Source organism: Salvelinus alpinus, chromosome 3 (assembly GCF_045679555.1).
Source record: "Salvelinus alpinus chromosome 3, SLU_Salpinus.1, whole genome shotgun sequence".
Taxonomy (NCBI): Eukaryota; Metazoa; Chordata; class Actinopteri; order Salmoniformes; family Salmonidae; genus Salvelinus; species Salvelinus alpinus.
Window position 1 is genome coordinate 87,656,888 of NC_092088.1, and position 26,472 is coordinate 87,683,359.

The 26,472-nt window shown below is 43.0% G+C and overlaps 1 protein-coding gene across 1 annotated transcript in view; it reads left to right on the top strand.

Annotated features, from left to right (window-relative positions):
• Positions 1-26,472, top strand: part of LOC139571488 (protein sidekick-2-like) — a 659,762-nt gene that overhangs the window by 494,926 nt on the left and 138,364 nt on the right. The window contains exon 4 of the mRNA XM_071394417.1: positions 15,288-15,435. Coding sequence (XP_071250518.1) covers positions 15,288-15,435 — 148 coding nt within the window. The remainder of the gene's footprint in view (positions 1-15,287; positions 15,436-26,472) is intronic.

Here is a 26,472-nt window from a genome sequence, read left to right on the forward strand (position 1 = left end):
CTCACCTCCCTAGTACTCCCTAATACCCTCCTCCATGGTACTCCCCTCCATAGTACTCCCTAGTACTCTCTTCACTTGTGACCCCTTCCCCAGTACTCCCTCACTAGTACTCCCCTGCCTAGTACTCCCCTCACTAGTACTCCCCTCCCTAGTACTTTCCTACCTAGTTATCCCTAGTACTCTCATCCCAAGTACTCCAGAGTACTCCCTTCCCTAGTCCTCCTTAGTACTCGCCCCCCTAGTACTCTCCTCCATAGTACTCATCTCCCTAGTACTCCCCTCCCTGGTACTCCATAGTACTCCCTTCCCTAGTACTCCCTAGTACTCTCCTTCCTATTGCTCCCCTTCATAGTACCCTCCTCCCTTGTACCCCTCCCTAGTACTCCCTCACTAGTATCCCCAGTCCTAGTACCCCCCTCCCTAGTATCCCCCAGTACCCTCCTCCCTAGTACTCCCCTCCCTGGTAATTTCCTCCCTAGTATTCCCTAGTACCCCATTCCCTAGTACTCCACTCCCTAGTACTCCCTAGTACCTCCCCTCCCTGGTAATTTCCTCTCTAGTACTGCCCGGCCTGTACTCTCCTCCATAGTAATCCCTAGTACCCTCCTCCCTAGTACTGTCCCCCTAGTACTCCCGCGTACTGTCCTCCCTAGTTATATCCTCCTTAGTTCTGTCCTCCATTGTACTCCCCTCCCTAGTATGCCCTAGTACTATCCTCCTTCGTACACCCCTGCCTAGTACTCCCTCACTTTTATTCCCATCCCTAGCACTCCCCTCCCTAGTACTCCCTGGTACTCTCCTTCCTCATACCCCCCCCCCTAGTACTCCCTAGTACTCTCCGTCCTCATACTCCCCCCCCCCTAGTACTCCCTAGTATTCTCCTCACTTGTACCTCCTTCCCTTGTACTCCCTCACTAGTATTCCCATCTCTAGTACTCCCCTCCCTAGTACTCATTAGTACCCCCCTCCCCAGTTTGCCCTAGTACTCTCCTCCTTAGTAATCGCCTCCCTTGTACTCTCCTCCTTGGAACTCCCCTCCTTAGTTCTCCCTAGTACAATCATCCCTAGTACTCCACTCCCTAGTACTCCCTGGTACTCATCTCCCTAGTGTTCCCCTCCCTAGTACTGTCCTCCTGAGTACTCCCCTCCATATTACTCCCTAGTACTCTCCTCCCTAGTACTCTTTTCCCTACTACTCCCTAGTACCCTCTCCCCAGTACTCCCCTCCCTGGTCATTTCCTCTCTAGTAATGCCCTTTTTGCATACTTCCATCTGTGGTACTCCCTTGTACTCCCCTGCCCAGTACTCCTCTCTCTAGTACTCCCTAGTACTCCCCTCCCTAGTACTTTATTGTACTCCCTGGTATTCCCCTCCTTAGTAAGCCCCTCCCTAATACTCCCCTCCCTCTACCTCCCCTCCCTAGTACTCCTTGGTACCTCCCTCCCTGGCACTCTCCTTCCTAGTACTCCCCTCCCTGGTACTCTCCTCCCTGGTACTCCCCTCCCCGGTACTCCCTAGTACACTCCTACCTAGTACCCCCATCCCTAGTACTCCTTCACTAGTACTCCCTGGTACTCCTCTCTCTAGTACTCCCCTCCCCAGTACTCCATAGCACTCTCCTCCCTGGTACTCCCTAGTATTTCCCACTGGTATAGTCCCTGGCAGTGTCACAAACCATATCCCTCCACTTTTCTCCCTCACTCTCTCGCTCTCTGTCTCTCTCTCACACTCTCTCTTCATCTCTCTCTGTTTTTCACACTCTCTCTATCTTTATTATCTGCCACTCTATCTCTGTTTTTCCTCACACCTTCACTCTATCTCTCTCTATCTGTCTCTCTTACCAACACCCACTCTCTTTCTCTCTTCTTCTCTATCAGCAGCTCATGGTGTGATGAATCTGAAACAGAGTAATTGGGGAATACACCTGCAGTGGAAGGAGAGAGATGGAGAAGGAGAGGGAGAGAAGGAGGGGAGAGAGAGTAATAAAGAAATAGAAAGAAAGAAAGAAAGAAAGAAAGAAAGAAAGAAAGAAAGAAAGAAAGAAAGAAAGAAAGAAAGAGGAGAGAAGAGAGAGGGTGAGAGAGGAAGGTAAAGCGAGAAGAGAGAGGGGGAAAGGGAGAGAGGGAGAGGTTAGATTTCAGGCATCATATTGAGCCAAGACGCTTAGGATTGCAGACACACCACTCTGAAAGAGGAACACAGAGAGGAGAGGCATTGCAGATTACTGTGGGAACGATGATGACAGAACATTGGCCAAACAGCAACATGAAATTTGAGGGATTTCAAATCAAAGTTTATTTGTCACGTGCGCCGAATACAACAGGTGTAGTGAAATGCTTACTTACAGGCTCTAACCAATAGTGCAAAAAAAGGTGTTAGGTGAACAATAGGTAGGTAAAGAAATTAAACAACAGTAAAAAGACAGGCTATATACAGTAGCGAGGCTATGAAAGTAGCGAGGCTACATACAGACACCGGTTAGTCAGGCTGATTGAGGTAGTATGTACATGTAGATATGGTTAAAGTGACTATGCATAAATGATGAACAGAGGGTACCAGTAGCGTAACAGAGGGGTTGGTGGGTGGCGGGACACAATGCAGATAGCCCGGTTAACCAATGTGCGGGAGCACTGGTTGGTCGGCATAATTGAGGTAGTATGTACAAGAATGTATAGTTAAAGTGACTATGCATACATCATAAACAGAGAGTAGCAGCAGCGTAAAAAAGAGGGGTTGGGGGGGGGGGGGGGGGTGGTGGGAGGGGCACACAATGCAAATAGTCCAGGTAGCCATTTGATTACCTGTTCAGGAGTCTTATGGCTTGGGGGTAAAAAATTTTGAGAAGCATTTTTGTCCTAGACTTGGCACTCCGGTACCGCTTGCCATGCGGTAGTAGAGAGAACAGTCTATGACTGGGGTGGCTGGGGTCTTTGACAATGTTTAGGGCCTTCCTCTGACACCGCCTGGTGTAGAGGTCTTGGATGGCAGGCAGCTTAGTCCCAGTGATGTACTGGGTCGTACGCACTACCCTCTGTAGTGCCTTGCGGTCAGAGGCCGAGCAATTGCCGTTAGGTGAACAATAGGTAGGTAAAGAAATTAAACAACAGTAAAAAAACAGGCTATATACAGTAGCGAGGCTATGAAAGTAGCGAGGCTACATACAGACACCGGTTAGTCAGGCTGATTGAGGTAGTATGTACATGTAGATATGGTTAAAGTGACTATGCATAAATGATGAACAGATGGTACCAGTAGCGTAACAGAGGGGTTGGTGGGTGGCGGGACACAATGCAGATAGCCCGGTTAACCAATGTGCGGGAGCACTGGTTGGTCGGCATAATTGAGGTAGTATGTACAAGAATGTATAGTTAAAGTGACTATGCATACATCATAAACAGAGAGTAGCAGCAGCGTAAAAAAGAGGGGTTGGGGGGGGAGGGGCACACAATGCAAATAGTCCAGGTAGCCATTTGATTACCTGTTCAGGAGTCTTATGGCTTGGGGGTAAAAACTGTTGAGAAGCATTTTTGTCCTAGACTTGGCACTCCGGTACCGCTTGCCATGCGGTAGTAGAGAGAACAGTCTATGACTGGGGTAGCTGGGGTCTTTGACAAAGTTTAGGGCCTTCCTCTGACACCGCCTGGTGTAGAGGTCTTGGATGGCAGGCAGCTTAGTCCCAGTGATGTACTGGGTCGTACGCACTACCCTCTGTAGTGCCTTGCGGTCAGAGGCCGAGCAATTGCCGTACCAGGCAGTGATGCAACCAGTCAGGATGCTCTCGATGTTGCAGCTGTAGAACCTTTTGATGATCTCAGGACCCATGCCAAATCGTTTTAGTTTCCTGAGGGGGAATAGGCTTTGTCGTGCCCTCTTCACGACTTTCTTGGTGTGTTTGAACCATTCTAGTTTGTTGTTGATGTGGACACCAAGAAACTTGAAGTTCTCAACCTGCTCCACTACAGCCCCGTCGATGAGAAGGGAGGCGTGGTCGGTCCTCCTTTTCCTGTAGTCCACAATCATCTCCTTTGTATTGATCACGTTGAGGGAGAGGTTGTTATCCTGGAACCACACGGCCAGGTCTCTGACCTCCTCCATATAGGCTCATCATTGTCTGTGATCATTGTCTGTGATCACTGTTGTGTCGTCGGCAAACTTAATGAGTCGTTCCTGGCTATGCAGTCATGAGTGAACAGGGAGTAGAGGAGGGGACTGAGTTTGCACCCCTGAGGGGTCCCCAGTGTTGGGGATCAGCGTGGCAGATGTGTTGTTACCTACCCTTACCACCTGGGGGCGGCCCGTCAGGAAGTCCAGGATCCAGTTGCAGAGGGAGGTGTTTAGCCCCAGGGTCTTTAGCTTAGTGATGAGCTTTGAGGGCAATTTGCTGTTGAATGCTGAGCTGTATTCAATGAATAGGATTCTTACATAGGTCTGCCATCTGTCCTGATGGTAAAGGGCTGTGTTGAGTTCAATAAAGAATGCATCATCTGTGGATCTGTTGGGGGCAGTGTGCAAATTGGAGTGGGTCTAGGGTTTCCTGGATAATGATGTTGATATGAGCCACGACCATCCTTTCAAAGAACTTCATGGCTACAGACGTGAGTGCTATGGGTTGGTAGTGATTTAGGCAGCTTCCCTTAATGTTCTTGGGCACAGGGACTATGGTGGTCTGCTTGAAACATGTTGGTATTACAGACTCAGTCAGGGATATGTTGAACATGTTGGTATTACAGACTCAGTCAGGGATATGTTGAACATGTTGGTATTACAGACTCAGTCAGGGATATGTTGAACATGTTGGTATTACAGACTCAGTCAGGGATATGTTGAACATGTTGGTATTACAGACTCAGTCAGGGATATGTTGAACATGTTGGTATTACAGACTCAGTCAGGGACAGGTTGAACATGTTGGTATTACAGACTCAGTCAGGGATATGTTGAACATGTTGGTATTACAGACTCAGTCAGGGATATGTTGAACATGTTGGTATTACAGACTCAGTCAGGGATATGTTGAACATGTTGGTATTACAGACTCAGTCAGGGATATGTTGAACATGTTGGTATTACAGACTCAGTCAGGGATATGTTGAACATGTTGGTATTACAGACTCAGTCAGGGATATGTTGAACATGTTGGTATTACAGACTCAGTCAGGGATATGTTGAACATGTTGGTATTACAGACTCAGTCAGGGATATGTTGAACATGTTGGTATTACAGACTCAGTCAGGGATATGTTGAACATGTTGGTATTACAGACTCAGTCAGGGATATGTTGAACATGTTGGTATTACAGACTCAGTCAGGGATATGTTGAACATGTTGGTATTACAGACTCAGTCAGGGATATGTTGAACATGTTGGTATTACAGACTCAGTCAGGGACAGGTTGAACATGTTGGTATTACAGACTCAGTCAGGGATATGTTGAACATGTTGGTATTACAGACTCAGTCAGGGATATGTTGAACATGTTGGTATTACAGACTCAGTCAGGGATATGTTGAACATGTTGGTATTACAGACTCAGTCAGGGATATGTTGAACATGTTGGTATTACAGACTCAGTCAGGGATATGTTGAACATGTTGGTATTACAGACTCAGTCAGGGATATGTTGAACATGTTGGTATTACAGACTCAGTCAGGGACAGGTTGAACATGTTGGTATTACAGACTCAGTCAGGGATATGTTGAACATGTTGGTATTACAGACTCAGTCAGGGATATGTTGAACATGTTGGTATTACAGACTCAGTCAGGGATATGTTGAACATGTTGGTATTACAGACTCAGTCAGGGATATGTTGAACATGTTGGTATTACAGACTCAGTCAGGGACAGGTTGAACATGTTGGTATTACAGACTCAGTCAGGGATATGTTGAACATGTTGGTATTACAGACTCAGTCAGGGATATGTTGAACATGTTGGTATTACAGACTCAGTCAGGGATATGTTGAACATGTTGGTATTACAGACTCAGTCAGGGACAGGTTGAACATGTTGGTATTACAGACTCAGTCAGGGATATGTTGAACATGTTGGTATTACAGACTCAGTCAGGGACAGGTTGAACATGTTGGTATTACAGACTCAGTCAGGGATATGTTGAACATGTTGGTATTACAGACTCAGTCAGGGATATGTTGAACATGTTGGTATTACAGACTCAGTCAGGGATATGTTGAACATGTTGGTATTACAGACTCAGTCAGGGACATGTTGAACATGTTGGTATTACAGACTCAGTCAGGGATATGTTGAACATGTTGGTATTACAGACTCAGTCAGGGATATGTTGAACATGTTGGTATTACAGACTCAGTCAGGGACATGTTGAACATGTTGGTATTACAGACTCAGTCAGGGATATGTTGAACATGTTGGTATTACAGACTCAGTCAGGGATATGTTGAACATGTTGGTATTACAGACTCAGTCAGGGATATGTTGAACATGTTGGTATTACAGACTCAGTCAGGGATATGTTGAACATGTTGGTATTACAGACTCAGTCAGGGACAGGTTGAACATGTTGGTATTACAGACTCAGTCAGGGACAGGTTGAACATGTTGGTATTACAGACTCAGTCAGGGATATGTTGAACATGTTGGTATTACAGACTCAGTCAGGGATATGTTGAACATGTTGGTATTACAGACTCAGTCAGGGATATGTTGAACATGTTGGTATTACAGACTCAGTCAGGGATATGTTGAACATGTTGGTATTACAGACTCAGTCAGGGACATGTTGAACATGTTGGTATTACAGACTCAGTCAGGGATATGTTGAACATGTTGGTATTACAGACTCAGTCAGGGATATGTTGAACATGTTGGTATTACAGACTCAGTCAGGGACAGGTTGAACATGTTGGTATTACAGACTCAGTCAGGGATATGTTGAACATGTTGGTATTACAGACTCAGTCAGGGATATGTTGAACATGTCAGTAAAGACGTGCGTAGCATCTGCGTCATGTCACCACTTCTTTATTGGCTGAGTCACTGGTGCTTCCTGCTTTAGTTTTTGCTTGTAAGCAGAAATCAGGAGGATAGAATTATGGTCAGATTTGCCAAATGGAGGGCGAGGGAGAGCTTGGTACACGTCTCTGTGTGTGGAGTAAAGGTGGTCTTGAGTTGTTTTATCTTCTGGTTGCACATTTAACATGTTGGTGTAAATGAGGTTAAACGGATTTAAGTTTCCCTGCATTAAAGTCTCCGGCCACTAGGAGCGCTGCCTCTGGATGAGCGTATTCCTGATTGCTTATGACCATTTACTGTACAGCTCGTTGAGTGCGGTCTTAGTGCCAGCATTGGTTTGTGGTGGTAAATGGACAGCTATGAAGAAAATAGATGAAAACTATCTTGTTTAATAGTGTGGTCAACAGCTTATAATGAGAAACTCTACAACAGGCGAGTAAAACCAAGAGACTTTCTTACTATTAGATTTCGTGCACCTGCTGTTGTTTAGAAATATACACAGACCACCACCCATTGTCTTACCAGAGACGGCGGTTCTATCTGGCCGATGCAGCGTAAACCCCGCCAGCTGTAGATTATTAATGTTGTCGTTCAGCCACGACTCTGTGAAATATATAGTGCCTTGCGAAAGTACTAACCCCCCTTGGAATTTTTCCTATTTTGTTGCCTTACAACCTGGAATTAAAATAGATTTTTGGGGTGTTTGTATCATTTGATCAACACAACATGCCTACCACTTTGAAGATGCAAAATATTTTTTATTGCGAAATAAAGAAGGATAAGATAATAAGCAGAACTTGAGCTTGCAAAACTATTCACCCCCAATGTCAATATTTTGTAGAGCCACCTTTTGCAGCAAATACAGCTGCAAGTCTCTTGGGGTATGTCTCTATAAGCTTGGCACATCTAGCCACTGGGATTTTTGCCCATTCTTTAAGGCAAAACTGCTCCAGCTCCTTCAAGTTGGATGGGTTCCGCTGGTGTACAGCAATCTTTAAGTCATACCACAGATTCTCAATTGGATTGAGGTCTGGGCTTTGACTAGGCAATTCGAAGACATTTAAATGTTTCCCCTTAAACCACTTGAGTGTTGCTTTATCAGTATGCTTAGGGTCATTGTCCTGCTGGATGGTGAACCTCATCCCTGTTATGTACGCTTCTAGGAAGAGGGAACGCAACACCCTGCTACAACTCAACTCCCCGTGGAGTGAAAGATGAATGGGACTGTAGGTGCGGGTAAGGATGACAAAGGCAGAGAATTTACCATTTACAGGGAATTTATTCCTTCACACGGTAATTTTGGGAAAAAGGTGCTGGACGAAACCAAAGCAAAGAAAGTTAAAGTTAAAGAGCCCCCTCTCCTACCTTACCTGCCTACCCACTGCTTACCTAACTAGCACCACCTGGTGAGCTAACCAAAATACAATAGGTGGTCTGCCCAGGTCTTACTTAGTGTGCATAGACAGTAAATACTACGGGTTATGTATGCCCGCAGGCCTCTTGCCTAAGCACTCCCTAGGTGCCTTCCCCTTCTCCCCTGGGAACAAATGTAAAATATTAATACAAACGTAAGAAAACAATTTCAGGAATCAAAACACTGTGTCCTATTGGCACACACATACTGTACCTCAGATCAGCGGCTTCAAAATACTTAACATAAATCTGTCTTTGAGCAACAACCAACACAGGACATACTAATAAGCTCTCCCTAACAAAGGAACACTGGCTTTACTAGCTGGAGAAGGAGTCTGTAATGGGATACAGCTGTATCCTCTGACGAGAGGGCTGGGTCAGCTCCAATTAGCAATGGGGCCGACCAATCACCTGCTTGAGGGAATCCAGGAAGACATTTCCTGAAACATATACAAACAAACCCACAACACAGAAACTGAGGAACGTAACAGTCCCAAATCTCTGGAAAACTGAAACAGGTTCCCTCAAGAATTTCCCCGTATTTAGCGCCATCCATCATTTCTTCAAATCTGACCAGTTTCCCAGTCCCTGCTGATGAAAAATATCCCCACAGCATGATGCTGCCACCACCATGCTTCACTGTAGGGATGGTGTTCTCGGGGTGATGGGAGGTGTTGGGTTTGCGCCAGACATAACGCTTTCCTTGATGGCCAAAAAGCTACATTTTTGTTTCATCTGACCAGAGAACCTTACATATTTTTGCAGAGTCTCGCACATGCCTTTTGGCGAACACCAAACATGTTTGCTTATTTTTTTCTGGCCACTCTTCCGTAAAGCCCCATTCTGTGGAGTGTACGGCTTAAAGTGGTCCTATGGACAGATACTCCCATCTCCGCTGTGGAGTTTTGTAGCTTCTTCAGGGTTATCTTTAGTCTTTATTGCCTCTCTGATTAACTTCTCTGCGCTACGGATCCCTTTTACGGGATCATTTTCCTAAACAACCGCTGAATTGCAGGGCGCAAAATATTACTAAAAATATTTATAATCATGCAATCACAAGTGAAATATACCAAAACACAGCTTAGCTTGTTATTAATCCACCTATAATGTCAGATTTTGAAAATATGCTTTGCAGCGAAAGCAATCCAAGCTTTTGTGAGTGTATCAATCAATGCTTGAACAGTTAGCCTTATAGTAGCCTGGTTAGCTTGGTCACGAAAGTCAAAAAATCAATACAATTAATCGCTTACCTTTGATAATCTTCGGATGTTTGCACTCACGAGACTCCCAGTTACACAATAAATGTTATTTTTGCTCGATAAATATTACTTTTATAACAAAAAAACGCCATTTGGGTTGCGCGTTATGCTCAGACAACTACAGCCTCGTTCCGGTCCTGAAAGGCAGAAGAAAATTCCTAAACGTATCAGATTCAAAAATATGACAAAAAATATTTATAATCATGCAATCACAAGTGAAATATACCAAAACACAGCTTAGCTTGTTGTTAACCCACTTATCGTGTCAGATTTTGAAAATATGCTTTGCAGCGAAAGCAATCCAAGCTTTTGTGAGTGTATCAATCAATGCTAGAACAGTTAGCCTTATATTAGCTTGGTTAGCTTGGTCACGAAAGTCAAAAAAGCAATACAATTAATTGCTTACCTTTGATAATCTTCGGATGTTTGCACTCACGAGACTCCCAGTTACACAATAAATGTTATTTTTGCTCGATAAATATTACTTTTATAACAAAAAAACGCCATTTGGGTTGCGCGTTATGCTCAGACAACTACAGCCTCGTTCCGGTCCTGAAAGGCAGAAGAAAATTCCTAAACGTATCAGATTCAAAAATATGACAACAAATATTTATAATCATGCAATCACAAGTGAAATATACCAAAACACAGCTTAGCTTGTTGTTAACCCACTTATCGTGTCAGATTTTGAAAATATGCTTTGCAGCGAAAGCAATCCAAGCTTTTGTGAGTGTATCAATCAATGCTAGAACAGTTAGCCTTATATTAGCTTGGTTAGCTTGGTCACGAAAGTCAAAAAAGCAATACAATTAATTGCTTACCTTTGATAATCTTCGGATGTTTGCACTCACGAGACTCCCAGTTACACAACAAATGTTATTTTTGTTCGATAAATATTACTTTTAAACAAGAAACCGCCATTTGGGTTGCGGTTATGTTCAGAAAACCAAAGCCTCGTTCCGTTTGACGAAAATTCCAAAAAGTATCTGTAATGGTTGTAGAAACATGTCAAATGTTTCTTATAATCAATCCTCGGGTTGTTTTTAACAAACATAATCGATAATATTTCAACCGGACCGTAACCTATTCAATAAGAGAGAAAAAGAAAATGGAGAGCTACCTCTCGCGCATGAACTAATCAGAGGACACCTGACTAGTTTTGAAAAATCTCGCAAATTTTTCAAAATAAAAGCCTGAAACTATGTCTAAGCCTGGTCACAGCCTGAGGAAGCCATTGGAAAATGAATCTGGTTGATACCCCTTTAAATGGAAGAAAGACTTGCCAGGAAACTAAGATAAAAAAAAATATATATATTTTCTCAGGTTTTCGCCTGCAGAATCAGTTTTGTTATACTCACAGACAATATTTTGACAGCTTTGGAAACTTTGGAGTGTTTTCTATCTTAATCTGTAAATTATATGCATATTCTACGATCTGGACCTGAGAAATAGTCTGTTTACCTTGCGAACGTTACTTAAAATAAATAAAATAAAAAAATATGACCCCTAGCGTCAAGAGGTTAATGGCCTCCTTGCCTGGTCCATGAGTTTTGGTGGGCGGCCCTCTCTTGGCAGGTTTGTTATGGTGCCATATTCTTTCAATTTTTTTATAAAGGATTTAATGGTGCTCCGTGGGATGTTCAAAGTTTCTGTATTTTTTTATAACCCAACCCTGATCTGTACTTCTCCACAACTTTGTCCCTGACCTGTTTGGAGAGCTCCTTGGTCTTCATAGTGCCGCTTGCTTGGTGGTGCCCCTTGCTTAGTGGTGTTGCAGACTCTGGGGCCTTTCAGAACAGGTGTATATATATACTGAGATCATGTGACAGATCATGTGACACTTAGATTGCACACAGGTGGACTTAATTTAATTAATTATGTGACTTCGGAAGGTAATTAGTTGCACCAGATCTTATTTAGGGGCTTCATAGCCAAGGGGGTGAATACATATGCATGCACCACTTTTCAGTTTTTGAATATTTTTGAATTTTTTGAAAGAAGTTATTTTTTTCATTTCACTTCACCAATTTGGATTATTTTGTGCATATCCATTACATGAAATCCAAATAAAAATCTATTTAAATGACATGTTGCAGTGCATCAAAATAGGAAAAACGCCAAGGGGGGTGAATACTTTTGCAAGGCAATGTAAGATATTAAAAAATGTTATGTCCCGTTGGCAGGATATTCGTGATCGTAATTAGTCTATTTTGTTGTCCAATGATTGTATGTTGGCTAATAGGACTGATGGTAGAAGCAGATTTCCCACTTGCCTTCGAATCCTTACAAGGCACCACGACCTACATCCCTGATGTCTCTGTCTCTTTCTCATGCGAATCAGGGGGATTTTAGCCTTGTCGGGTGTCTGAAGTAAATCCTTTGTGTCCGACTCGTTATAGAAAAAATCTTCGTCCAGCACGAGGTGAGTAATCGCTGTCCTGATATCTAGAAGCTATTTTCGGTCATAAGACAAGGTGGCAGAAACATTTTGTACAAAATAAGTTACAAATAACGCGAAAAATCACACACAATAGCACAATTGGTTAGAAGACCGTAAAACGGCAGCCATCTCCTCCGGCGCAATTGTTCTAATGTTAAGTCACTTCACGACAATTCTTTTTGAAAGATAAAGCTAGAGAGCTGGCCACCATCTACCACTACATTCAGGGTCTGTTACATCTCTATAGTTCAATGTCTAAAGGCTTATGCATGTATCAATGATTGTATTATTTCTAAAATGTGTGGTAACTTAATTGACTGTTTGATGTATTATTCACATGGGGTTAGAAAGGCTCTATTTTTAGGTTTTTAACCTCTACTTGGTAGGCAAACTGACAGAAACGTACCTTTTTGAGTCCCCAGCTCCGTGTCTTTCATGGCTTGTAGCTCATCTAGGCCTACAGCATCAGTGACAGCCACTGCTTAAGCAATATAGTCTCATTTGAACAACCTTGTGGATTCTAAAGAGAAAGGTAATCTACTATTCTTCAGCAATCCTTTATTTAGTTTGAGGTGACAATGGCTGTGTTTTTACAGGCAGCCAAATTATTTTTTTCACTAACTATTCTTTTGACCAATCAGATGAGCTCTTTTGCCAATAATTGTGCTGCCTGTGTAAAACGCAGCTAATGTTAGCTGACGACATTGCCGTGTTCAGCTTGGAGGTAGCAAAGCTACGTTGTGATGTTGTACAGTTTTTACTGCATCTTCTCCTAAGGACTTTAGAACATGTATTTATTACTGATATAATGTTTGACTTTAAAATGCACCAAAACAAATATGATTATGTTCAATAAAGAAAGTCTGAGAAAGACAAGAAGACTGCATTATGATGTGAAATATACAGTAAGTAATATGAACATGACAGTCACAGTATATCAGTTCTATTGTTGCCATAGCCCCATGAAGCAGCCTACATTAAGACCCCTCCCCCCCATTTGCCTTCAGGACAGCCTCAATTTGCCGGGGAATGGACTTTATAAGGTCTCGAAAGTGTTCGACAGGGATGCTGGCCCATGTTGACTCCAATGCTTCCCACAGTTGTGTCAAGTTGCCTGGATGTCCTTTGGTTGGTGGACCATTCTTGATACACACGGGTAACTGTTGAGCGTGAAAAACCCAGCAGAGTTGCAGTTCTTGACACAAACTGGTGAGCCTGACACCTACTACCATACCCCGTTCAAAGGCACTTAAATATGTTGTCTTACCCATTCACGCTCTGAATGGCACACATACACAATCCATGTCTCAATTGTCTCAACGCTTAAAAATAATTATTTAATTAACTTGTCTCCTCCCCTTTATCTATACTGATTTGAAGTGGATTTAACAAGTGACATCAATTAGGGACCATAGCTTTCACCTGGCTTCACACTGGTCAGTCTATGTCATGGAAAGAGTAGGTGTTCATAATGTTTTGTACACTCAGTGTATCCATTTAATTTGTTTCAAGTTTTTTTTAATGAAAACAATTCAGTGATGTTTTTTGAGTTAAAATATATGGTAGTCTTGACTCGTGGAGTTGCTGGACTCAGTTTGTGTTGCCTCAAATGATGCAGCAACACAGCACTGTTTTTTTCTTCCGTGCCCTAGTTCCCTGAGTGTGGACCCTCATACTGGCTCTCTAGCAACATAGTGATACATTCTTATATACTGTACAATGAGGAATTCAACTACAAAATACAAGTCTTCTACCATTTTTTGAACCATTGCCCCCACCCACAAGGTGTATAAACAGCAATAAATAAGATAATAGATACTAAACAAAAATGTGAACATAAATCAATTAACTTTAATTAGCACATGTAGGACAGTATGCAAGTGTGTGTGCATGGCCTTGGCAGATGTATTTCTCACATGTGCAGCACATAGTATTTGTTTTACAGTCCTTCTTTAGGGGGCAGAATTGGCATCTCCTCCTTTTGCTGCCCCAGCTGCATCCTCAAGTGAATCAGGACAAGATTCAGCCCCCTGAACAGCTTTCACAAGTGCTGCAGAGGCTGCTGTGCGGGGGAGACGCTTCCTTCTTTGAATGTGTGGGGTTACAAGTGCCTTTCTTAGCTGCTCCAGGTGCCCTCCTCTTGTTCGGCTTATCAGGCATGCAGGTAGAGTTGATATTGTTCCATATCACGAAGGCATTGTATGAGGACACATCAATGATGTTATGGAAGATGACCAGGGGCCAGCGGGCAGACATCCTCCTGCAGCTGTCAGTTCCAATCACCTTGTCCAGGTTGTCCACACCTCCTTTGTTGTGATTGTAATCCAGGATGATGGCTGGCTTCCTGTCCTCACGATCACCGATCTCAGCCGTTTTGTGCAGTGTGATCAGGAGGACCACATTCTTGTTACTCTTCGGGAGGTAAGAAACTAGAGTGGTGGTGGGGGTGAAGGCTAACTTTGATGAGAAGGCCTCTCTCCCCCTTGTTGTGAGGAGTGCAGGGGGGATATCAGGCTTGTTATTTCTAACTGTGCCAACCATGGTGATCTTCCTCTTTAGGAGCTGCTGGCTGAGTTCAATCAGTAGCACACATAATCTCAATTTATCATTCTGTGTGTGTGTTTGTCTTTGTGGTTTTTGTGGTGTGTAAATTATTTTATAACTGCCACGTTAAAAATGACCCTAAGACAATCTTTGTACCCTGGTGGTGTACAGCTTTCATGGAAATATGAACAAAGGCGATGTTTCACTTTTTCTAATGTTGGGGTCACTTCTGGAAAATTAATACAATTTCAAGTTGAAAAAATGTCATTTAGGGGGTTTTCTCTGCTGTTAAAAATAGTGGCGGGTCATTTTTGACCCATAAGACAACACAAGGGTTAAGTGACTTGCCTAGTTAAATAAAGGAACAAATATATTTAAAAAATACATTTGTTACTGGTGTTGTGACAGATTGAGTCTATACCATGTTCTCCCCGCGTTCCCTCAGTGAGTCACTACATCTACAGTCCCACTGCCTCAGTATGTGACAACCAATCACAGGCTGTGTCAAACCACCTCAGTCCACAAAACAGATGTTGAAAAAAACGAAGGAAACAAAGGATCAAGTTTGAGAGAGAATATTCTCCCAACGACTAACTAAACATTTATTTTTCTTTCTTTCTCTTCTTTCTTCATTTAGTTATGGGCGGTTTTGAGGAGGGTGAGCGCGCCCAGTCGGTCTCTCAGGGGGAGGGGGCAGTGGTTCCCGCTCCACGCATCAGGAGCTTTCCCCAGCCGCAGGTCACATGGTTCAGAGACGGACGCAAGATACCGCCCAGCAGCCGCATGTAAGATGCATGATGATGTCTCTTATGCAGCTATCTCTCTCTCTCTCTCTCTCTCTCTCTCTCTCTCTCTCTCTCTCTCTCTCTCTCTCTCACATTCTCTCTCTTCTTCTCTCTTCTTCTCTCTCCCACTCTCTCTCTTCTTCTCTCCCACTCTCTCTCTTCTTCCCTCTCTTATTCCCTCTCTCTCTCTCTCTTCTTCTCTCTCCCACTCGCTCTCTTCTTCTCTCCCACTCTCTCTCTTCTTCTCTATCTTCTTCCCTCTCCCATCTTACCTCAAGATGCTGTCTATTTGATAAACAATAGCTATGTTGTCTATTATGTGTTAGTGTGAATGGGTTGTTCATTCTATTGTATTTCATATCAGTTGGCTCCATCTGCGTGTTTTATGTGTCTAAGGTGCCGTAAGGTTGTTAGTGCATGTGTCTGAGAGTGACATGGAGGACAGAGAGATGAAGAGAAGGGGAGAGAGAAACAGAGCGTGATAGATTGCATGTTCTGTCTGTTTGTAACTATGTCTCCATCACTTGAAAGAGGTCTTGGCCTCAGTGAAATGTACTCCCAGGGCCTCTCCTCTACTCTCCATTTATTCTGCCCTCTAATGGAGGTGAGGCAGCGAGGGAGACTTGTTTACCAGTTTAGAGAGAGGCCTGGTACTGTCAGACTATATTGGGACTAGATAGGGGGGCTCTGAGAGTGGGGATAGGAGTGTGGGGCTCTGAGTGCCTGGCGGAGCCACTGAAAGCCTCAAATGGGATTCTTGTCTTGGCATTCTACCTCTTAAACTAAAAAAGGGGACAAATAGAGAGGTGCTTTTGGAAAGAGGCAATAGCTTTCTGTCTCTCTGGCTCTCTCACTGGCTTGGCAGCCCCGAGTGGGAGACTGGGAGCACTGCTCATTTACAGTGAAAGGATTGGCTCCAGATATACAGTACCAGTCAAAAGTTTGGACACACCTACTCATTCAAGTGTTTTCTTTATTTGTACTATTTTCTACACTGTAGAACAATAGTGAAGACATCAAAACTATCAACTAACAAATGTAGAAACATGTAGTAACCAAAAAAGTTTTAAACAAATTAAAAAATATATTATATATTCTTCAAAGTAGGCACCCTTTTCCTTGATGAACAGCTTTGCAGACTCTTGGCATTCTCTCAACCAGCTTCATGAGGTACTCACCTTGAATGCATTTCAATTAACAGGTGTGCCTTGTTAAAAGTACATTTGTAGAATTTCTTTCCTTCTTAATTAATGCGTTTTACCCAATCAGTTGTGTTGTGACATGGTAGGGGTGGTATACAGAGGGGGCAGTGGTAAAAGACCAAGTCCTTATTATGGCAAGAACAGCTCAAATAAGCAAAGAGAAACGACAGTCCATCAATACTTTAAGAAATGAAGGTTAGTCAATTCTGAGAATTTAAGAACTTTGAAAGCGTCTTCAAGTGGAGTCTCAAAAACCATCAACCACAATGATGAAACTGGCTCTCATGAGGACCGACACAGGAAAGCAAGACCCAGAGTTACTTCTGCTGCAGAGGATAAGTTCATTACTTAACTGCACCTAAGAATGCAGCCTAAATAAATTCTTCAGAGTTCAAGTAACAGACACATCAACTGTTCAGAGGAGACTGTGTGAATCAGGCCTTCATGGTCAAATTGCTACAAAGAAACCACTACTAAAGGACATCAATAATAAGAAGAGAGTTGCTTGGGCCAAGAAACACGAGCAATGGACATTAGACCGGTGGAAATCTTGGATTTTTGGTTCCGACCGCCGTTTCTTTGTGAGACGCAGAGTAGGTGAACAGATGATGTCCATGTGTGGCTCTCTTTCTCAATGCCAAGGGGCTTCATTGGCGTGGGGAACATGTCTACTTTGCCAAAGCAAGTGAAATAAACAAAAGTGAGAAGAAACAACATCAACAAAAAAACATTTGAAATTCGTAGTAAATACTGCACTCAAAAAGGTTTCAAAAGATAAAGACATTTCAACTGTTATATTATCAGCTATGAACAGTGTGTTATCAATGTGCTTGAATAGTGGGGGAAGATAAATTAATAAATAAATATTGTTGGTATTTACAATGTTTGTGCCATACTGAATGCCCTTTTCTCATGGCAACAGGTCACAAATCTTACTGCTGTGATTGCACACTGTGGTATTACGCCTAACAGATATGGGAGTTTATCAATGTTTGGTTTGTTTTCAAATTATTTGTTGGTCTGTGTGAGCTGTGGGAAATATGTGTCTCTAATATGGTCATACTGAAAGGAGTTAGCAAGTACAGCTCAGTTTCCACCTACAGTTGAAGTCGGAAGTTTACATATACTTAAGTTGGAGTCATTAAAAATCGTTTTTCAACCAAACCACACATTTCTGGGTTTAACAAACTATTGTTTTGGCAAGTAGGTTAGGACATCTACTTTGTGCATGACACAAGTCATTTTTACAACACTTGTTTACAGACCAATTATTTCACTTATAATTCACTGTATCATAATTCCAGTGGGTCAGAAGTTTACATACACTGAGTTGACTGTGCCTTTAAACAGCTTGGAAAATTCCAGAAATTGATGTCATGGCTTTAGAAGCTTCTGATAGGCTAATTGACATAATTTGATTCAATTGGAGGTGTACCTGTGGATGGCCTACCTTCAAACTCAGTGCCTCTTTGCTTGACATCATGGGAAAATCAAAAGAAATCAGCCAAGACCTCAGAAAAAAAATGTAGACCTCCACCAAGTCTGGTTCATCCTTGGGAGCAATTTCCAAAAGCCTGAAGGTACCACGTTCATCTGTACAAACAATAGTACGCAAGTATAAACACCATGGGACCACGCAGCCATCATACCGCTCAGGAAGGAGACGCGTTCTGTTTCCTAGAGATGAAGGTACTATGGTGCGAAAAGTGCAAATCAATCCCAGAACAACAGCAAAGGACCTTGTGAAGATGCTGGAGGAAACAAGTACAAAGTATCTATATCCGAGTCCTATATCGACATAACCTGAAAGGCGCTCAGCAAGGAAGAAGCCACTGCTCCAAAACAGCCATAAATAAGCCAGACTATGGTTTGCAGCTGCACATGGGGACAAAGATCGTACTTTTTAGAGAAATGTCCTCTGGTCTAATGAAACAAAAATAGAACTGTTTGGCCATAATGACCATCATTATGTTTGGAGGAAAATGGGGGAGGCTTGCATGCCGAAGAACACCATCCCAACTGTGAAGCACGGGAGTGGCAGCATCATGTTGTGTGGGTGCTTTGCTGCAGGAGGGACTGGTGCACTTCACAAAATAGATGGCATCATGAGGTAGGAAAATTATGTTGATATATTGAAGCAACATCTAAAGACATCAGTCAGGAAGTTATAGCTTGGTCGCAAATGGGTCTTATAGCTTGGTCGCAATCAGCTGAAATAAATATTTCTCTTTAATATTATTCTGACCTTTCACATTCTTAAACAACAGTGGTAATCCTTACTAACCTAAGACAGGGAATTTTTACTTGGATTAAATGTCAGGAATTGTGAAACACCTTAGCCAAATACATTTAATCTCAGTTTATGTAAACTTCCTACTTCAAATTTAATTTTGTGGCACATTTCCTATCTTCTCTTGAGAGCCAGGTCTGCCTATGGTGACCTCTCTCAATAGCAAGGCTATATTCACAGAGTCTGTACAATGTCAAGGATTTTTGTCATTTTGGGTCAGTCACAGTGGTCAGGTATTCCATTTTTTGGTTAATTCTTTCCTGTGTATCAAATAGTTCTCTTTTTCCTTTCACATGATTTGGTTGGGCCTAATTGTGTTGCTGACCTGGCGCTCTGTGGGGTCTGTTTGTGAACAGAGCCCCAGAAACAGGCTTAGGGGACTCTTCTCCAGGTTCATCTCACTGTAGGTTAGGGCTTTGTGCAGGAATGTGTGGGCATCACTTCCTTTTAGGTGGTTGTAGAGTGTTTAACAGCTATTTTCTGGATTTTGATAACTAGTGTGTATACTCCTAATTCTGACTCATGGCTGGTTACTGTTTGTAATGATTTTTCTACTGGGTGCTGTTCTCAGATAATGAATAAAGCATGGTATGCTTTCGCCGTAAAGCCTTTTTGAAATCTTACACCGTGGTTGGATTAACAAGAAGTTAATCTTTAAACCCATGTATATGGCCAGGTGGGCCAGCGTCCCACGTACCCTAGTGAGATTTTAAGTTACTCTTGATGGCATAGAAGACTCTTCTTGCCTTGTCTCGTAGATCGTTCACAGTCTTCTGTAAGTTACCTGTGGTGTTGATGTTTAGGCTGAGGTATGTATTCTTCTTTGTGTGCTCTCGGGCAACAGTGTCTAGATAGATTTGTATTGGTAGTCCTGGCAACTGGACCTTTTTTGGAACACCATTGTTTTTGTCATACTGAGATTTACTGTCAGGGCCTAAGCCTGATAGAACCTGTGCAGAAGATCTAGGTGCTGCTGTAGGCCCTCTTTGGTTGGGGACAGAACCACCAGATCATCAGCAAACAGTCGACATTTGATTTCCACGTCCAGTAGGGTGAGGCCGTGTGCCCTCACAAATTCATTCATATAAATGTTGAAGAGGATGGGGCTCATGCTGCATCCCTGTCTGGAAGATGAGGTTGTTTACGTACCCATTGTTGTCAGTAAATAGTGTATCTGGATTTTCTTTGAGGAGCTTCTCTTTGTACCTTTTACATGCAGGATAAAAAAGAACTCTGGGGGGGACTGTACTTAGATTGCCTCTGCATAGGGGTGTGGCCACTGCATAGGGGTGTGGCCTCTGGATAGGGGTGTGAGGCCTCTTCGTTTGGGATGGGGAGGCTGTGGTGCTCTGCTGCCATTTTATTCAAGGGCATTCACACCTCTTACTTCACACCTCAGTGCAATTTGAAGTTGCTGACGGGACGTCTGCAATGTACTAACTAAGCATTTGAGTCTTCATATAGTAAGATATATTTTATTACGATATCAAGAGATTATTGTAATATAGTTATTTTCATTCTTGGATCTTGGAAGTAACTACGGATTGGACATTTTCTCACTCAGATTTAGGTTGGCTGGTATTTGTAGTTTTCTTCTGTGCTTTATCTCCTGGTTGTTGTGTTGCTGGGTTGTCCTTGGCAGTCTTTATCTCCTGGTTGTTGTGTTGCTGGTTAGTCCTTGGCAGTCTTTTTATCTTGGTTGTTGTTTTGCTGGGTAGTCCTTGGCAATCTTTGGAAGTAGGAATCCTTTCAGGTATTTTTGTCCAAATTCAAGGATCTACGCTTGAAGTATCGATTTGGATTTAACATAACTAATCGATCATATTTCAACCGGACAGTAAACTATCAATACTAGAGAGAAAGAAAATGTCGAGCAACAACTTTCGCGCGCATGAACTAATCAAAGGACACCTGGCCATCCACTGACGCGTTTTGATAAATCTCGCTATTTTTTCAGAATAAAAGCTTGAAACTATGTCTAAAGCCTGTTCACAACCTGTGGAAGCCATTGGAAAAGGAATCTGGTTGATATCCCTTTAAATGGAGGATAGGCAGGCAATGGAACAGGGATTTTTCAAAATAAGAGCAACTTCCGGGTTGGATTTCCTCAGGTTTTCGCCTGTAAAATCAGTTCTGTTATACTCACAGACAATCTTTTGACAGTTTTGGAAACTTTAGAGTGTTTTCTATCCTAATCTGTCAATTATATGCATATTCTAGCATCTGGGCCTGAGAAATAGGCCGTTTACATTGGGAACGTTATTTTTCCAAACATAAAAAATCTGCCTCCTAGCGTGTAAGAAGTTAAGGAAATATGTGTCTCTATTATGGTCATACATTTGGCAGGAGGTTAGGAGGTGCAGCTCAGTTTCCACCTCATTTTGTGGGCAGTTTGCACATAGCCCGTCTTCTCTTGAGAGCCAGGTCTGCCTACGGTAGCCTCTCTCAATAGTAAGGCTATGCTCACTGAGTCTGTTTATAGTCAAAGCTTTCCTTAATTTTGGGTCCGTCACAGTGGTCAGGTATTCTGCCACTGTTTACTCTCTGTTTAAGGCCAAATAGCATTATAGTTTGTTCAGTTTTTTTTTAATTCTTTCCAATGTTTCAAGTAATTATCTTTTTGTTTCTCATGATTTGGTTGGGTCTAATTGTGTTGCTGTCCTGGGGCTCTGTTGGGTCTGTTTGTGAGCAGATCCCCAGGACCTGCTTGTTTAGGGGATTCTTCTCCAGGTTTTTAATATTTTTAAATGTAACTTTTATTTAACTAGGCAAGTCAGTTAAGAACACATTGTTATCTACAATGACGGGCTACCCCGACCAAACGCGGGCAACGCTGGGCCAATTGTGCGAGGCCCTATGGGGGAATATGAGGGTATTGATAATGAGGCAATATACAGTACCACCAATCTATCACTATCTTTGGTCTGTCTCTCTCTGTCGCTCTCTGTCTCTCTGTCTCTCTCAATTCAATTTCAATTTAACTTCTCTGGGATGTGTGGGACTACTTGGCCAAAAGCCAGTAAAAATGGAGAGCGCCAAATTCAAATAAATTACTATAAAAATCTAACTTTCATAAAATCACACATGAAAGACACCAAATTAATTCTACACTTGTTGTGAATCCAGCCAACATGTCTGATTTCAAAAAGGATTTACGGCGAAAGCACACCTTGCGATTATGTTAGGTCAGTAGATAGCCACAGAAAAACACACACATTTTTCCGGCCAAAGAGAGGAGTAACAAAAAGCAGAAATAGAGATAAAATGAATCACTAACCTTTGATGATCTTCATCAGATGACACTCATAGGACTTCATGTTACACAATACATGTATGTTTTGTTCGGTAAAGTTCATATTTATATCCAAAAATCTGAGTTTAGGCGGGACGCTACTGTCCCACTTGGCCAAAAGTCAGTAAAAATGCAGAGCGCCAAATTCAAATAAATGACTATAAAAATCAAACTTTCATTAAATCACACATGAAAGATACCAAATGAAAGCTGTACTGGTTGTGAATCCAGCCAACATGTCAGAGTTCAAATAGGCTTTTCGGCGAAAGCAAACAATGCTATTATCTGAGGATAGCACCATAGTAAACAAAGAGAGAGAAGCATATTTCAACCCTGCAGGCGCGACACAAAACTCAGAAATAAAAATATAATTCATGCCTTACCTTTGACGTGCTTCTGTTGTTGGCACTCCAATATGTCCCATAAACATCACAAACGGTCTTTTTGTTGGATTAATTCCGTCGATAAATATCCAAAATGTCCATTTATTTGGCGCGTTTGATCCAGAAAAACACCGGTTCCAACTTGTGAAACGTGACTACAAAATATCTCAAAAGTTACCTGTAAACTTTGCCAAAACATTTCAAACTACTTTTGTAATACAACTTTAGGTATTTTTTAACGTAAATAATAGATAAAATTGAAGACGGGAAAATCTGTGTTCAATACAGGATTAAAACAAACTGTAGCTAGCTTTCTGGTCACGCACCTCTAACAAACAGTACACAACAAGTGACCCTCGTTCAAAATGGCCGTACTTCTTCATTACACAAAGGAGAAAACCTCAACCAATTTCTAAAGACTGTTGACATCCAGTGGAAGCGGTAGGAACTGCAAGAAGAACAATTAGAAATCTGGTTTCCCAATGAAATTCCATTGAAAGAGAGTGACCTCAAAAAAAATTAATCTGAATGGTTTGTCCTCGGGGTTTCGCCTGCTAAATAGGTTCTGTTATACTCACCGACATGATTCAAACAGTTTTAGAAACTTCAGAGTGTTTTCTATCCAAATCTACTAACAATATGCATATCTTACCTTCTGGAGATGAGTAGCTGGCAGTTGAATTTGGGTATGCTTTTCATCCAAACGTGAAAATGCTGCCCCCTATCCTAGAGAAGTTAAGGGACTTTTTTGGCATAGGAAACAAATGTTTACATTGCCAAAGCAAGTGAAATAGATAATAAACAAAAGTTCAATAAACAGAAGTTCAATAAACAATAAAATAATTAAAAGTAAACATTACAAAAGTTACAAAATAATAAAGACATTTGTCTCTCTAAACTTCTATGTGAGGTGAAATTAGTGTAATGTGCAGCAGGCTCTACAGGGTTTCTCCTCACTACCTCTGTCTATCTTTTCTGTCCTTTCTCCTCTACCACTAAAGAACAGGGCCTTCCCTGAATCGCAGCAGTAATCAGATGGAAACAATCCATCATCTTATAAAATCTATCACAATTGACCCTAGGGGTATCATTTCTTCACCTGATCTGCTTTGGCACATTAATGCTGTTCAGAGAATACTTATATTACACTGTAAAATGCAGGGTGGGTTGGACCTGGGAGTTTGGAGTGTGTGTGTGTGTGTGCATGTGTGTGTGTGTGTGTGTGTGTGTGTGTGTGTGTGTGTGTGTGTGTGTGTGTGTGTGTGTGTGTGTGTGTGTGTGTGTGTGTGTGTGTGTGTGCACGTGTGTGTGTCACGTTGGACCTAGTAGGGGTCTCGATACCTGCCTGGGGGGGGGGTTGGATTCCAAGGACATTGGGCCGGTTTAGTTATGTGTGAAGGTGTAGCCTACTGCTTGGGGAGCGTTTTCCTCAACATTCAAAGGCATATTGGACTGGTCTCCCTTGATCGAACAGGGAAATTAACATACGGTATCTCTTACAATGGATGTGTAAAGTAAAGGAGTTGCATGGTGGCTCAGAGAATTATCCATCTCGGCTCCCCTGCCTCCATTTTCCCCTTGATAGAGGCAATGTCTTATAGTGGGCCTGCCAGTACTCTCTCTCTCTCTCTCTCTCTCTCTCTCTGTCTCTCTCTCTCTCTGCCACGCTGCCTATGCAGCTGTTCTTTATGGCATCCACTGCTCTGTCCTCTCAGACTGTGAATGTCCTTGTCACAGAGAAAGACTTTTATGCATTAGTTGAGTTCTTTATACTTGTCATGTTGATCCTTTAGAACCATAGTGGATCTGCAACAACAGAAATATTATGTCCCTTTCTCACCTTAACTGAAATGAGCAGTCATCTGTTCACAAAATAAAACCCAAACTGCTTTCTTTGTCTCTTTTCCGATATTATGAAATTGATTGAAATCAACTGTCCTGGACAGGTTTGGTGTCTGGAATTCTAGCCGATCTGCTCTGCACTAGATTGGTTTAGACTGACTGGATCCCATGCTCATTGGAATACAGTGTGCCAGGACTGTGTGAGGCCGAGGGGAGAGAAAGCACTTATTTAGCTCTAATAGCCATTACTCTTCTCTTATTGAACGGGAATGCAATTGAAGGGCCTTTTCCATTCAGCCGCTGTGATTTGTTATGTTATTCCCGAGACTTAATGTGCTGTATAATCAGAGCCTCCTTCGGTAAACCCATTTAACTGGAATTGCACCGCACCGTTTTCCAGGTTGGGAGGTGAGTCAGGCACAGGGAGGAGTACAGGAGTCAGGCACAGGGAGGAGTACAGGAGTCAGCCACAGGGAGGAGTACAGGAGTCAGGCACAGGGAGGAGTACAGGAGTCAGGCACAGGGAGGAGTACAGGAGTCAGGCACAGGGAGGAGTACAGGAGTCAGCCACAGGGAGGAGTACAGGAGTCAGCCACAGGGAGGAGTACAGGAGTCAGGCACAGGGAGGAGTACAGGAGTCAGGCACAGGGAGGAGTACAGGAGTCAGGCACAGGGAGGAGTACAGGAGTCAGGCACAGGGAGGAGTACAGGAGTCAGGCACAGGGAGGAGTACAGGAGTCAGGCACAGGGAGGAGTACAGGAGTCAGGCGGGCCCTAGAATACGTTTTCTTCCTCAGACAATTTTTTCATTCTCTCCTTTCATCCGGAAATGTCTCTCTCGTCTCTTCTCAAGACATTAAGACATGGATTTATCTCTGAGTGCTACGGCCCAACAACCCGATCTAACGCGGCGTACCTAGGAAGTCACAGAGAGGAGAAGACGAAGGAGGAGGAGGAACAACGATGCTGTGCAATTACCAATTTGCTGCTTGGAGAGAGTGGTCAATTAATGGGTCTGCCTGAGACATCCACCTCTTGTCAGTCTAATATGGATTCTGCATTACTCACTGTGGTTTGTGTGTGTGTGTGTGTGTGTGTGTGTGTGTGTGTGTGTGTGTGTGTGTGTGTGTGTGTGTGTGTGTGTGTGTGTGTGTGTGTGTGTGTGTGTGTGTGTGTGTGTGTGTGTGTGTGTGTAGTCTTGTACATATGTGTGTGCGTATGTGTGTGTCTGCAGGTGTGTGTAGTCTTGTGTGCAGGTGTGTGTTTGTGTACGTGTAGTGTGTGTTTTGCGCAGGTGTGTGTAGTCCTGTGTTTGTGTACGTGTAGTGTAGTGTGTGTTTTGCGCAGGTGTGTGTAGTCTTGTGTTTGTGTACGTGTAGCATGTGTTATGCGCAGGTGTGTGTAGTCTTGTACGTGTGTATGTGTGTTAGTGGGTATGTTTGTGTGTGTGTGTGTGTGCGTTCAAGCGTATGTGTGACGGAACACACCAAACTCTTCATCTGCCTCACACTGACTAGTTGACCTGGCGAACAGGGAGGAGTGGTCAAGGAGAGATAGGTCCTGGTGGAGTACTGTAGGTGTGAGGAGGCTGACGTGGATGGCAGGAGATCTGATTGATCTGGCACTGTGTCTCAGACATCGAGAGATGAAAATGAATTGCATGAATACTCAATAGCTTAGTTCTGAAAATAACTCCAGCCGTAGGGAGTGGAAAGTCAAGCAGCCAGCTACAAATCATGAGAGCTCCCGGGCAGAAAAGCGAGTGGCTGTTTTTATGAGCACCGGCCTCCCTTCTCTCCATGTCTCCCCTCCTTCCCTCCCTCCCTCCATCTACCTTGGAGCTGTAGGTTTTCATCAGAGCGATGTGTTGTGCAGCGATGGAAGGCAGGGTGTCGGCTCTGGTTTGAGTCATATTTGTCCCAGGCCTGTCAGCCACTTGATCCCCCCTGACCTCTGTCTCTACTGGGGGAGGTTGGCGGAGGCTGGCCCCGGCCATGGCTATTTGTCTGGAAGTAATCTGAGGTGGGT